The 12,368-nt window shown below is 42.1% G+C and overlaps 2 protein-coding genes across 2 annotated transcripts in view; both read left to right on the top strand.

Annotated features, from left to right (window-relative positions):
• Positions 1-6,631, top strand: part of col4a3 (collagen, type IV, alpha 3) — a 29,594-nt gene extending 22,963 nt beyond the window's left edge. Inside the window, exons 43-52 of the mRNA XM_046390059.1 lie at positions 490-620; positions 801-873; positions 1,235-1,306; positions 1,543-1,668; positions 1,856-1,954; positions 2,296-2,508; positions 2,943-3,120; positions 3,287-3,401; positions 3,786-3,958; positions 4,896-6,631. Of these exons, the coding sequence (XP_046246015.1) occupies positions 490-620; positions 801-873; positions 1,235-1,306; positions 1,543-1,668; positions 1,856-1,954; positions 2,296-2,508; positions 2,943-3,120; positions 3,287-3,401; positions 3,786-3,958; positions 4,896-4,977 (1,262 nt within the window). The 3' untranslated portion in view covers positions 4,978-6,631. The remainder of the gene's footprint in view (positions 1-489; positions 621-800; positions 874-1,234; positions 1,307-1,542; positions 1,669-1,855; positions 1,955-2,295; positions 2,509-2,942; positions 3,121-3,286; positions 3,402-3,785; positions 3,959-4,895) is intronic.
• A 3,408-nt stretch (positions 6,632-10,039) lies between these two features.
• Positions 10,040-12,139, top strand: sst1.2 (somatostatin 1, tandem duplicate 2). Its single transcript, XM_046388635.1, has 4 exons — positions 10,040-10,199; positions 10,325-10,503; positions 11,622-11,845; positions 11,991-12,139. The coding sequence occupies exons 1-3, from the start codon at positions 10,079-10,081 to the stop codon at positions 11,826-11,828; spliced, it is 507 nt and encodes a 168-aa protein (XP_046244591.1). The 5' UTR covers positions 10,040-10,078; the 3' UTR covers positions 11,829-11,845; positions 11,991-12,139.
• Positions 12,140-12,368: the final 229 nt, after the last annotated feature.

Below are 12,368 nucleotides of genomic sequence, written 5' to 3' on the forward strand. Positions count from 1 at the left end.
TGAATCACCCGAAAGTAAACCTGGAAGCTAGAGAACCTTTTTGGCATACCCACCTGATGAGCAGTTGTCATTGGACTGACAACTTTGGAACTGGTATTTTGTTCTAAATAATAAATCCATGTGACCCCTTTCACTGACGTTATCAGTGCTTTCCTTTTATAATGAACATGATTATTGCTTGCCTCCTTGGACCACACCTGCAACTGAACTAGATATTTACCCCCTTATGGGCAGCCCAGCCCTGCAGGGTGTAACTCGGAAACCTGGTTTATGACCAAATTTCTGTAGAACTATTGCCATTTCCATCAGTTTCAGCTGTACTTTGATGTCTCGTTCTATCCCGTCCATAAATCAAATAATTATAGATCAATGTTATCTGCATTCAAAAGTTGATTAATTAGACTTCCAACTAGATGTATGTAGCTCTAAAATGTTAAAAGAAAACAGCTCCTGAATAAACTTAAATGAAACATACTTGTCTTTCTGTAGGTGTACCAGGCATTCGGGGTCCTCCTGGTCCTCCAGGTCCTGGATTTAAAGGAGAAAAGGGAAACAGAGGAGCCACAGGTGACCCAGGATCAACTGGTTGTTCTGGTGACCCTGGCCCTCAAGGCACACCAGTCAGTACTTCCCATAGTTATATTTCACCTGAATCTACTGTATATACCCTTTGCGTCCAGTTTATCTGACTAGAGTATTGAAAGCGTCAAGTAAAATTAGATTTAGTACAGAGCAGAATGTGGAAATCACCCCAGTTACACACCTTAAAAGAGATTTAACCGAATTGTTCTTGTTGACAGGGCAATGACAGACCACCAGGCCCACCTGGGCCCAAAGGAAGTATGGGAGAAATTGGTGTTACAGGACCTGTAGGTAAGGACTCCAGTCACATAACCAGTATGGTGAATAGTATAACTACAAACAAAGAGAACTCTCTGCCATCCACATCATCAGCCAGCATCCATGGTCAGACATCAGACCAGTTCATCCAGGAACTTTGGTTTCCCCCAAACATTTGTGCTGCCCTGTGTATCATCTTAGTTTGAACATAGCAGTCATCAACTTAATTTGGCTGTTAACTTCTTTGATGTCTCTGTAGAGTCTGAAACAGAATATGGAATATCTTTGTTAAGATGAATTCTGTTATGAGCGCAAATGAAACATTTGTTACTGAAACACTGGTTTGATTCTGGGATTTTGTGGACGATACAACACAGCTGCTTCTATGTTTCAGGTACAAAGGGGAATCAAGGACCACTGGGTTGCAAAGGCTCACAAGGACCCCCAGGACCACCTGGGAGGAGAGGTAACAAAGTGACATTACACAGTGGACAATAAACTGTCAAATCAGAGCTCTGGTGATAGTACTGCCCTGTATACTGTATGCTGGTAGAAGTACTGATTGTAGTACTCCTTTACTTTCCTCAGTCGATGTGAGGGTCTAAGGGCAGAGGATGTTGCTATGATGTTATGTGAAGCCCTTTGAGACAAACTGCTTGTAAAAATTGGCTATACAAATAAAGTTGTGTTGTCTCCCTGCAGGCCAGAGGGGATGTGATGTACCCGGAGAGGTGTTGATGTACGCAGGGGATAAAGGCTCAACTGGAGATCCGGGACCCCCAGGACAAAAAGGACCTCCAGGGGCCCGTGGCAGACTTGGAGATCCAGGTGAGTCTGAATTATTTTAGTCCCAGTTATCAGGTGGATTTTGTTTTAGATACAAATGAATAAATGCACTTTACAGATACAAATGGTTTAAATAAAGTCATTGAAATGAACAGCTTCAATGCAGCTTTGGTTTTGTATAAAAACAGTAAATGGAGTTTTAGAGGCAGTTTTGTGTTCTGGACTGCAGGTTTGAAGGGCAGCAAAGGGAAGGCTGGTAAAAGAGGACAAGTTGGTAATCAAGGATTAAAAGGGGATCGAGGAGAACCGGGAGACCAAGGACTAAGAGGTGAGAGATCTGATCTCCTGTCTGCTGAAAGCATAGTCGCACAACTAACACCGGGAGTATGACAGACTCTATAAACCAGTGGTAGTGTGGGGAAGTCTCTAGGGTTCTCTGCTTTTTATTCATTTTTGATGAATACGTTTGTTAATTTTTGTTTTGTTTAGTTAAAAGAGTTTTTTAATTTTTCAGTTAATTTGAAGTTTGAGGCAGTAAAACTCAAAGTAAACAGTGGTCTGTTGTAATCACTCAGCTTCAGTCCTTTTTCTTCCATTGGTTCAGCTGCTCACTGCTGGACAATGAGCGGAGAACCTCCTCTTCATTCACAAATGACACTGTATTGACAGGTGTTGAAGGTTTACAAGGTCCGGTCGGTGCTAAAGGTGTTCCAGGTCCACCAGGTTCCTGCACAAATCCACCAGAGAAGGACGGCTTCCTATTTACCAGACACAGCCAGGAACTCAGTGAGCCACAATGCCCTGCAGGATCCAGTTTAATATACACAGGATACTCACTGCTGTTCATCAACGGAAACAACCAAGCCCACGGACAGGACCTGGGTAACGTGACACCAGTGCAGTTTTTCAGTACATTTTAGGTTTTTTTATTTTCTGTTACTTTGTAATTCTATTTTTCAGAAGGAAATACAGTACTGCGTTTATACTTGCAATTTATACTTTGCTCATTAAAATTATTGTTATAGTGGTTCTTAAACCTGTTCTGGCGTGCCTCGTTTCAGAAGTCAAACAACGTTTATTCCCCAAGCCCACAGTTTTTGTCAATCATTATCAGCAATGGACGCAACACATTTTTGTTGTATCAGTGATATGATCTGATATGTTGATTGTAACATTTTGCATGGTTGGCACTGAGAGTGTAAGAAGGCTTAATAAAGAGATTTGTCACCTTTTTCATTCTCTTAACATGATTCGCATGTAAAACACACCACTCGCTCTGTCCTCCTCTCCCTCTTCATCGCTCACTCTTTCTACAGGTACTTTAGGAAGTTGTTTGCCTCATTTTTCCACTATGCCATTCCTGTTCTGCAACACCGACAGCACCTGTCAGTACGCTTCACGCAATGACTACTCCTATTGGCTGTCCACTGATGAAGTGCTGCCAAGCACTTTAACGCTCCTCTCCGGGGAAATATTGAGGCGATACATCGGCCGGTAAGACACACACACTCAAACAAACCGAAACAAACTTATAGATGAATTTGTACTAGAACAAAAGAAAAACAAAACTTGTTTACCATGAAACACGTATGTTACCATGTGTTCCCATGTTGAAGTTGTACTGTAAAGGTGTACCTTTTGTCTATTTCCTGTAATAAAGATGTTCAGTGTGTGAGGCCAGAGCCAACGTGATCGCCATCCACAGTCAGACCTATTCAATTCCAGACTGCCCTTCGGGCTGGACCTCTCTCTGGTCTGGATACTCCTTTGCGATGGTGAGCTAAAAGTGTTGGGTCTGATTGTGTTGGGTTTTTCTCGCTTAAATTGTAATTTTGAAGAACTGTAGAAAGTAAAGTTGTCAGTTTTAACATTTGACACATCCGTGTGTTTGTAGTCAGTTTGTGACCACAAATCTTTTCCAGACTAACCTCTTATATCAAAGCTGAGCAAAGTATGAAGCAAATGAATTCCAGATTTTTTTTCCTAAAGTGTATTTGACTAAAACATGTCTAATGTTAAGTTTTGCCAAGTTTAAAATAATGTTCCCTATCTGAAATGAAAGAGGTTCTGATTCTGTATGAGCACATGAGACACATGAACGTGGCTGTGGTGTGTGAGCTTTTGCTTTGACCCCTGCTGCTGATGCTGTGGATCTCTAGGAGACAGGAGTGGGGGCGGAGGGGTCCGGTCAGCCTCTGGCCTCGCCTGGATCCTGTCTGGAAAAGTTCAGGAAAATTCCCTTCATCGAGTGTCACGGCAGAGGAACCTGCTACTACTACACCGACTCCTACAGCTACTGGCTGGCTGCTCTCAACCCCGACGACATGTTCAGGTACAGGACATGTTCAAGTTCACAGCACATTCTGGTGGATACCGATTAACTTGCAAACCTTCATCAACAAGCTCATTTACAAAACACCTTTATCACCATTTTAAGTTACACACCACCTTTATTGTAATATTCAAGTTCTAAATTTGTTCTGGTTCGTATCACTACCAACAGTGGATCAATATTTTACCCTGAGACTAAATATGCGGCAGTTTAAATTTGTATTGTTTTGTTTCTTAAATCCTGGGACTTCATTTTGGAAAAAAATCCTCGCTGTGTGTGGATTGTGTGGATAGGATATATTTTTATTAAAACATGATCAGAGAAATTTAAAACCAACAAACCAATATCAGTGTTAGCTCCTACAACAGCTAACAGCAGTTTTAGCATCTCCAACAGGCTAATGGCAGTTTTAGTTCCTACAACAAGCTGACAACAGTTTTAGTTCGTCCAATGGGCTAACAGTGATGTTAACTTCTCCAACAGGCTAACAGTATTTCTGTATTTCGGGGATCATGTTGTTCACAATCAATATTTAATCTGCAGTACTGTAATATTTGGTATTATCAGGTGAAGTTTGTTCATCATTGTCGACCGGGATGTAGAAAACAAAGACAAAGCACAATAGGCTACATTAAATTAATTCATTCATTAAACATCAGCACAGGGCAATGAAGTTAAAACAGTTTTGGATGAACTCAAAAGAACGCAGTCTCAACTGTTGTGTTGTACACTTGGGTTTATTTCAAGCAGTCAGAACAAGAGGTTTATTGCATTTGGAGAAAAAAAAAACAAACAACTTTTAGGGTCTCAGGGTCTAAATTATAAACCAGGACAGGTTACATTGAACAAACTCATTTGATTCTTGTTTTTTACGCTGATGATTTCTGTGTCTCTCTCTCTTGTAATACCATGTCTGTGTATGTCTCTCGTCCCGCAGCAAACCGAAGCCTCAGACTGATACAAGAGAATTTCCAGGACGTCTGATCAGCCGCTGTCAAGTCTGTATGAAGCAGCTGTAAACTTCAACGCTTCTGCTGCCGATGCTACTGATACTACTACTGTAAATACTACTGCCGCTAACACTACTGATACTCCTACTACTGATGATGGTGCTACTTCATGGTACTCCTGTCTACTCACACCAGCGGTGAGCGTGTTAGCTGCATAGGCTACATAGAAAGACTTCATGCTAACAAGCAGTAATATGTTGCAGTATTGACCAATCAGAGGGCAGACAACTTCAGCTCCAGTAAAATTTGAACTTACAGAGACTTTGGTGAAAATAAAGTGGCTGAGCTTATACAATTCTAACTGATAACAATGCAATTTCAACATTATACCTAAGAAGCACAAAGAAAATCTTAATATCTGATTGGCTAACAAGGTCTGATGAGCAGTTCATCACTGTCCAATAAAATTAGTTTTCCTTTCAGCGTTCTTCTTCATCGTCTCTTCCTGCATGACACCTCAGGTTGTGTTGCTGCTGGCAAATTACTGCTAAAATTACTACGGTGCTTATTTGAAAGCAGTTAAAGTATCAAACAAGCAGTAAATTGTACATGAGTATCTAAAGTAAAAGTTCTGAAGATTTGCTCCTTTCAGAATAAAACTACTTTGTTAATATCAGCGATCAGATAAAACTGCAGACAGCATCACAGTTAGTAAAAGTACATCCAGTTTTGAATGTAAAACTTCAAAGTACTTGCCAACAAATAATGGAGTACTGGAGTAAAAAGTACTTCTATTGCTACAACAGTACCATGGCAATTGGTGAACAATGCTAACAAAACAATAGATTGATATATAGATACTTTATTGATCCCGAGGGAAATTCAATTCTGATCTCTGACATAGCTGTGAGTGATAAATCAGCTGGGGTACCCAGTTGCTACTACTGCAAATACATTTACTGCTCCTTCTGCTACTGCTTGTACTGCCACTGTTGATCATACTGCTTTCGACAGTACTAACTGCGGATGTTCTGATATTTGACACCATTCATAGTTGTCAGTATGTCGTAGAAAATCAGCTACCACTACTGCTACCATAAATACTGCGGCCAATGATACTATTGTGAGTGCTGCTACTACTTATCTATGCTACCGTTATCTACAAATGGTAACTACTGCTACTACAGTTCCACTGCTCATACTACTGTCACCAGTACTAACATGACTAACACCACTGCTCTGACTGGAGGAGGGCAGGGCTGAACCACCACAGAAGAAGAACAAGAACATGAACTGCTGTTCTTCTGACAGCCACTAGAGGGGGCTCCAAGAAAACTTGAAGTGGATGAGAAAACCCAGAAGATTTTAAAAAAAATTCTGCCTGATAACATAGTCTGGAGCTCACTGATTGAATGAGTATCTCGCAATGCATTCTGGGTGTTATTCTGGGTCTTTGATGAATAAGTGCAGGAGGGCTGAACATTTCTTTCTATTCCTTACTAAACAGAGTATAGATGTACAAATACATAACATGAAATAACTGTTTACAGTCTCAACACATCATTTTCACATCAACAAGAAGCTTTTTGTTCTCAGTTGTACATACTCTTATACTATAATTGTTAAATACACTGATATACCATGATAAATTTGGATAACATTATTTTTGGTTTTTATGAATATGATTCTTGTTGAATTTAATAAAACGTGTTGTTTAACTGAAGTCCTCTAATGTCCTGTTCAAAAACTAAAAAAAAGTTAGCATCTGCCAGGCGTCTCACTTCAGTGCAGGTAACAAAGTTAGAAGATAAGTTTGCATTTCATTGTTCTTCACAGTGTGGGTTCACGGAGTGGAAAGTGTCACACAATTCAATGTGTTTTTATTTGAAACGTGTTTGTAGATGGGGACGATCTACCGTTTTTATAACCCCGTTCTAAGAAGTGCCGTGTTCAGAGATTATTATTATTATTCAGAAGAAATGACTTTTAGGTAAACCATGTTTCACAGCTCTGGATGGGCAGTGACCGTTATTTAACTGAATAGGGCAAGTCATGCAAAAGACAGAATTCAACATCAGGATTTGAAATGAATTTGGAAATGAAACAAATTCCAACTGTTCTAAACTTTTGAAAGAGGAATATAGAGTCAAATATCTGTACCACTTGAGGTTTTTTGACTATGAAAGGATTGTTATCAGACTGGAAGACAAATTTGTGCTCAAAGAAACCCGTATTAAAGTTGGTGTATTCTGGAGCCAAATTAAAACCCATTGATGTGCCTTGTGAGTAGAAATATCCAATAAAGGAGAAGTAAATGAGCTCAAGTATCCGGGAGGCTTATTCACAGATGAGTTCACCGGGGTGGGACTGGCATTCTTTCTCATGACATCAACCAATTTAATATCCCCAGATTGATCTTTAATTTCTGAAATCAGTGGAATCTTTTCTCTTCACGTGTTCATTTTTAGATCTGCAGTTCAGTTCCAATGTCCTGTTTGTGTCATCTCAACTCTTCTGAAGTGGAATTAATCTTTAGTTTTCTGTGAAATCGTTCATCATTTTCATAATCAGCCGTGTTCTCGCACCCCACATCTTCTTCAGTTGTTTGGCAGGATGCTGCAATGCTGTTTGGCCGTGAAGCTCCAGGAACGTTCTGAGGAAGAAAAAGTCTCACCCAACTTTCCATGGGCCTTCCCATCGGGGGCGCGTAATGACCGAATTTTCATTCTTGGTTCAACTCTTCCTTTAAGCGCTGTGGTGAATGTATGGCATGTACTTGTAACACAGAGCCCTGACCTCAACCCCATCCAACACCTTTGGGATGAACTGGAACGGAGATTGTGAGCCAGGCCTTTTGGTCCAACATCAGTGTGTGACCTCACAAATGCTCTACTGCATGAATGGGCACAAATTCCCACAGAAACACTCCAACATGTTGTGGACTCCACACCAAAATCCGTGGACTTAGAATGTGATGTCGCCAAAGCCCCTGTTGGTGTAATGGTCGGGTGTCCCAATACTGTCTACATTGCGTATTTGTGTCCTTGGTGAGCTGAAGTGGAGGAACAGCAGCACACTCTGAATGTTTCTAGAGACAACATTTTAACACGGCAGTAACACACAACCGTCATCAGATTCATGTGTAATGGCTGCACTGTGATAATATGTTGTAATATGAGCTAATAAATCCTGCCTGTTACTGATGTACTGATGAAACACACACTCACATTTAAAGTCTAATGTCTCTTCAGCTAATTTTTTACTGCACATCAAATTAAATTAAACTGTTTTCCTGTTTGTGACTTCGCTTAAACTGCACACATCACATACAGAAAATGTGATGTCATCACCTTCCCACCAGGCCCTGTGTGTGTGTGTGTGTGTGTGTGTGTGTGTGTGTGTGTACGAGCCTGAGGCTCCGTAGCAGCGGCTGCTCATTGTTAATGTGTTACCACGGCTACCAGCTGCTGCCAATGTGTGGTTAATAAAGATCCAAGAAAGTGATGACGATGATGAAGACAGTGGGGTTTTAGCTTAGCCTTTGTCATGTGACCAGCCCAAGTCACACCTGTGCAGTAACCAGCATGCTGACGTGCCCCACCTGCCGGGTTGACGACTCATCGTGAGAAGTGTGGATTTTAACACATTTGGGCAGAAAACGTGAGAGAAATGAGCCTTTTGCGTGCATTGAAAAACATATGTTGCTTCAGTTTGAGAGTAATTGACACTAAAAGTCATCAGTTTACATTGTTGTGAAGCGTACAGAAAATGCAGGAAAAGTTCAGAATTTGCAGCAGAAGATACGAGCAGCAGGTAGAACGTTTCTCTGGTGTCCTTTCGTTGCTTTCCTGTCCACACCAAACTTGTCCAGTGAGGAATCAGAATGATGTGTCTCACTGACTTCACGTCCAGCATTTTTAATGTGCTAATGAATGAATGCTACTTGTTTGATTTGTTATGCTTTATTTGAGTGGACATACACTATATAGACAAAAGTATTGGGATTTACTGAATTCTGGTGTGGTATGGGGCTTTCACAGGGTTTGGGCCCCTGACGTCCTGTGAAGGGAAATCTTAATACTTCAGCACACCAAGACATTTTGGACAACAGCCCGAGCCAGAGCAAGGCCAACGAATACATGCTGGACTGGCCCACACAGAGCCCTGACCTCAACCCCATCCAACACCTTTGGGATGAACTGGAACGGAGATTGTGAGCCAGGCCTTTTGGTCCAACATCAGTGTGTGACCTCACAAATGCTCTACTGCATGAATGGGCACAAATTCCCACAGAAACACTCCAACATGTTGTGGACTCCACACCAAAGTCCGTGGACTTAGAATGTGATGTTGCCAAAGTCCGGTCCGGTGTAATGGTTGGGTGTAATAACCCTTGTTCTTTTGGTTTTCTTTTGTCTTCTGGTTTTGGAAAATGAAACTGCTGAATTTTGAAAATGTTTGGATGGAAGAACGTATGGGGTGAATGTAGTTTGATCTTTTTGTTGATCATATATTTGCTGTCTTTGTTTAACAAGAGAAGCACTTTGTGAAACCAGCTGGAAGAGCTAATGTGACCTCAGTCAATCTACTGCCACTGATCCCATTTAAGTGACCTGAATTTGGTGTAAATGAGCTTTACTAAAGATGAGATCAGACTTACGACATGTAGACTACATTCAAACTCAGATATCGTTTATGCTTGCTGATAATGTTGGTTCACTTTAACAGTTTTGCTACGCGTGTTGGGATTCCCTGATGTCACATCCAGTCAGCCTCTCCTCGGCAGAACATTTTAAACTAATATAAAGTGTTTGTGTGCTGTGTTGAGGCGCAGCAGCCGTCGTGTTTGTTCTCTCTAAATGTTGAGTGGGCGGCTCTCTGCTGCTGCCTCTTTGTTTAATGGAGATATCAGCAAGTGCTAATGAAGTCTGCTAATCCTCTGAACGCTCCGTTAATTCCTCTCCTCTTCAGCCGGACATTCTGCCGTTGTATTTGTCGTAGATGAGCGCCGGCGGCTGCAGAGTGCTGCTGCTGCTGATAGTTTTATTGTTTTATTGTTAAGACTCCATTTAAAGTCAATAAGGACTAATGGACGTTTATTTAACTTGAATGTCAGCGTTCCTTCATCACCCTGCAGCCCGCCAGCTGTCAATCAAACGCACCATGTCACATGACCCGCAGGAGGAGGAGCATCGGGCTTCAAAAGAGCAGCACCCTGTGGACCAAACCAGAGACAAGAGCAGAACCAGAACCAGGACGAGGACCAGCAGAAGATACCAGACCAGCAGACAGTAGGAGTTTCCCTTTTCGCTTACGTTTTGTTTTCTGGTCATCTGTCTTTTATACTTTATTCTGATGCGTTTGGCTTCCCTTCCTCCTTCAGTGTATATTTTCTTCTTCTCCTCCTGATATTTAGGTATGCAGTGCGTTCGTTGTCCTGCCATCTTGGCTCTTGTGGCGTTGGTTCTGTGCAGTCCCGGTGTTTCCTCTCAGCTCGACAGAGATCAGGACCAGAACCAGAACCAGGACCTGGACTTGGAGCTGCGTCACCACCGGCTGCTGCAACGAGCTCGCAGTGTCGGACTCCTGCCACAGGTGAGAGAGCCAACAACCAATCAGAACGCGATATTATAGCCAGCTCTTTGGACTGCTATTCCAACTGAAAGTCTTCATTACAACATCACAAAATCCCAAAATGTCCCCCCAGATTCAGTCAGTATGTGGAAATTCAACTTTAAAGAGTTCAGACGATCAATCACTTTGTTAACTGGAAGGTGCAAATCCAATTATTCATTATTCAGTCATTACTTTGTTTTTTTTAACTTTAAAGCAGGGCTGCTCCACAGAAAACCTGTTGGTCGCATATGACAATTCCAAGATCTTAATGCTAAAACAGTTGCACAAGTAAAACAAAAATCATATCATCCAAAAAGACTTGGAGATGTCAGTGAAGTTTCCAGCTTTAATGGATTCATGCTGAGAGGACCAAGACTCGAACCCTGAGGTACCAAACTGACCAGAGGACAATTTGACTAAAGCAAGATTGTTGTGTTTATTCGTACAATTCGTGTGTGAAATGCATCGTTCATAGATGGTTTTATTTCCCACACGACATCGCTGCACAGCTGGGTACTGCCGTATATGTAAAATGTAAAATGTAATGCACTGCTGTCATTTTATGTGTTCTACGAGTTCAGCATTTGCTTTGTATGTTAGGAAAGTAAAATTTCTTCTCTCAGTTGTACTGCAGCAGAAGTACAGTTTATAAAGTTATTTGTACTTAAGTGAAAGTACTCAGTTACACCCCACCGTTGATGGACTCGTATTAAAAACATCCGAATGTCATGAACCTCTAAATGGTAATGAAGCTGAGCGAGCAGATGAGCAGTGAGGATGCACAGCCATTGTTGTTTCTGCTTGATTTGGTGCCAAATGTTTATGGACCCCCTGCTGTGAGCCGCACTGCAGCTCGTGAACATGCATGACTGGAGACTGTAGGGAACATGTCACCTTAAAGTGAGGGAAACAAAGGCAAGAGCAGAGCTTCATCAGCACATGGATTCCAGCTTGAAATGCACATTTGATGAGTTTTTGCTTTAAGGACTTTATGAAGTATAAAAATATAAAATATTTTACGGTTCAGACTGGACTGACGTCTGTTGTGACGCTTCACGAACTCTTCTCAAATGTGAAAACAAATCACTGATTTCCAGGAGTGGAGTAAACGTGCAGTGGAGGACCTGCTGGCTCAGATGTCTCTGCCCGAAGCCGATGGCCAGCGGGAGGCTGAGGTTGTTTCCATGGCAACAGGAGGAAGGGTGAACCTGGAGAGGTCCGTGGACGCCCCCAACAACCTGCCACCCCGCGAGCGCAAAGCTGGCTGCAAGAACTTCTACTGGAAGGGCTTCACTTCCTGTTAAAGGAATGCGCCACCCAGGTACCCAGCTGTCTGCCCCACCCCCCACCCCCTTCGGTAGATGATTACCTGTTGAAGTCCCGCCCAGCTGCCTGACTACCTGTGTAAGCCCTACTTGGGTAACTTGAGTTCTGTGTCTCACCTGTCCCTGTTGTTTTGTTCCCAGCCGAGACCAACCCTTCAGGGGACCAGCTGACCAATCCCAGATTACTTGGCCTTCACCTGAATGACTGTATGGACCAATCAGCAGCTCTCTGGCAGCAACATACCTGAATAATAAATGTAATTATCAATTAAAGAGAGAAATCAGTCAACTCTGTGACTCCACCTTCCATCTGTCAAGAGTGTGAATGACATACAAAACATCCACGTGAAGATCAGGTCAGAGATGATAATAAACTGAACTGTGTTCACCTGAACAAGGTGAGACCACCAGAGGTCAGCGAAGACAACGTTAGCAGGTTGCTCTTCAAAGTCCCAGCGAGTGAATTAAAAAACACGTGTTTGCTTTTCTACCTCCTGAGAGCAGCACTTTGTTCTGTTG

Source organism: Scatophagus argus, chromosome 5 (assembly GCF_020382885.2).
Source record: "Scatophagus argus isolate fScaArg1 chromosome 5, fScaArg1.pri, whole genome shotgun sequence".
Classification (NCBI taxonomy): Eukaryota; Metazoa; Chordata; class Actinopteri; family Scatophagidae; genus Scatophagus; species Scatophagus argus.

Coding starts and splice junctions, on each gene's coding strand:
- sst1.2 (XM_046388635.1), top strand. CDS start 10,079: ATGACCCGCAGGAGGAGGAGCATCGGGCTTCAAAAGAGCAGCACCCTG. Junction 10,200..10,324: donor AGATACCAGACCAGCAGACA/GTAGGAGTTTCC, acceptor CCTGATATTTAG/GTATGCAGTGCGTTCGTTGT. Junction 10,504..11,621: donor GTGTCGGACTCCTGCCACAG/GTGAGAGAGCCA, acceptor ACTGATTTCCAG/GAGTGGAGTAAACGTGCAGT.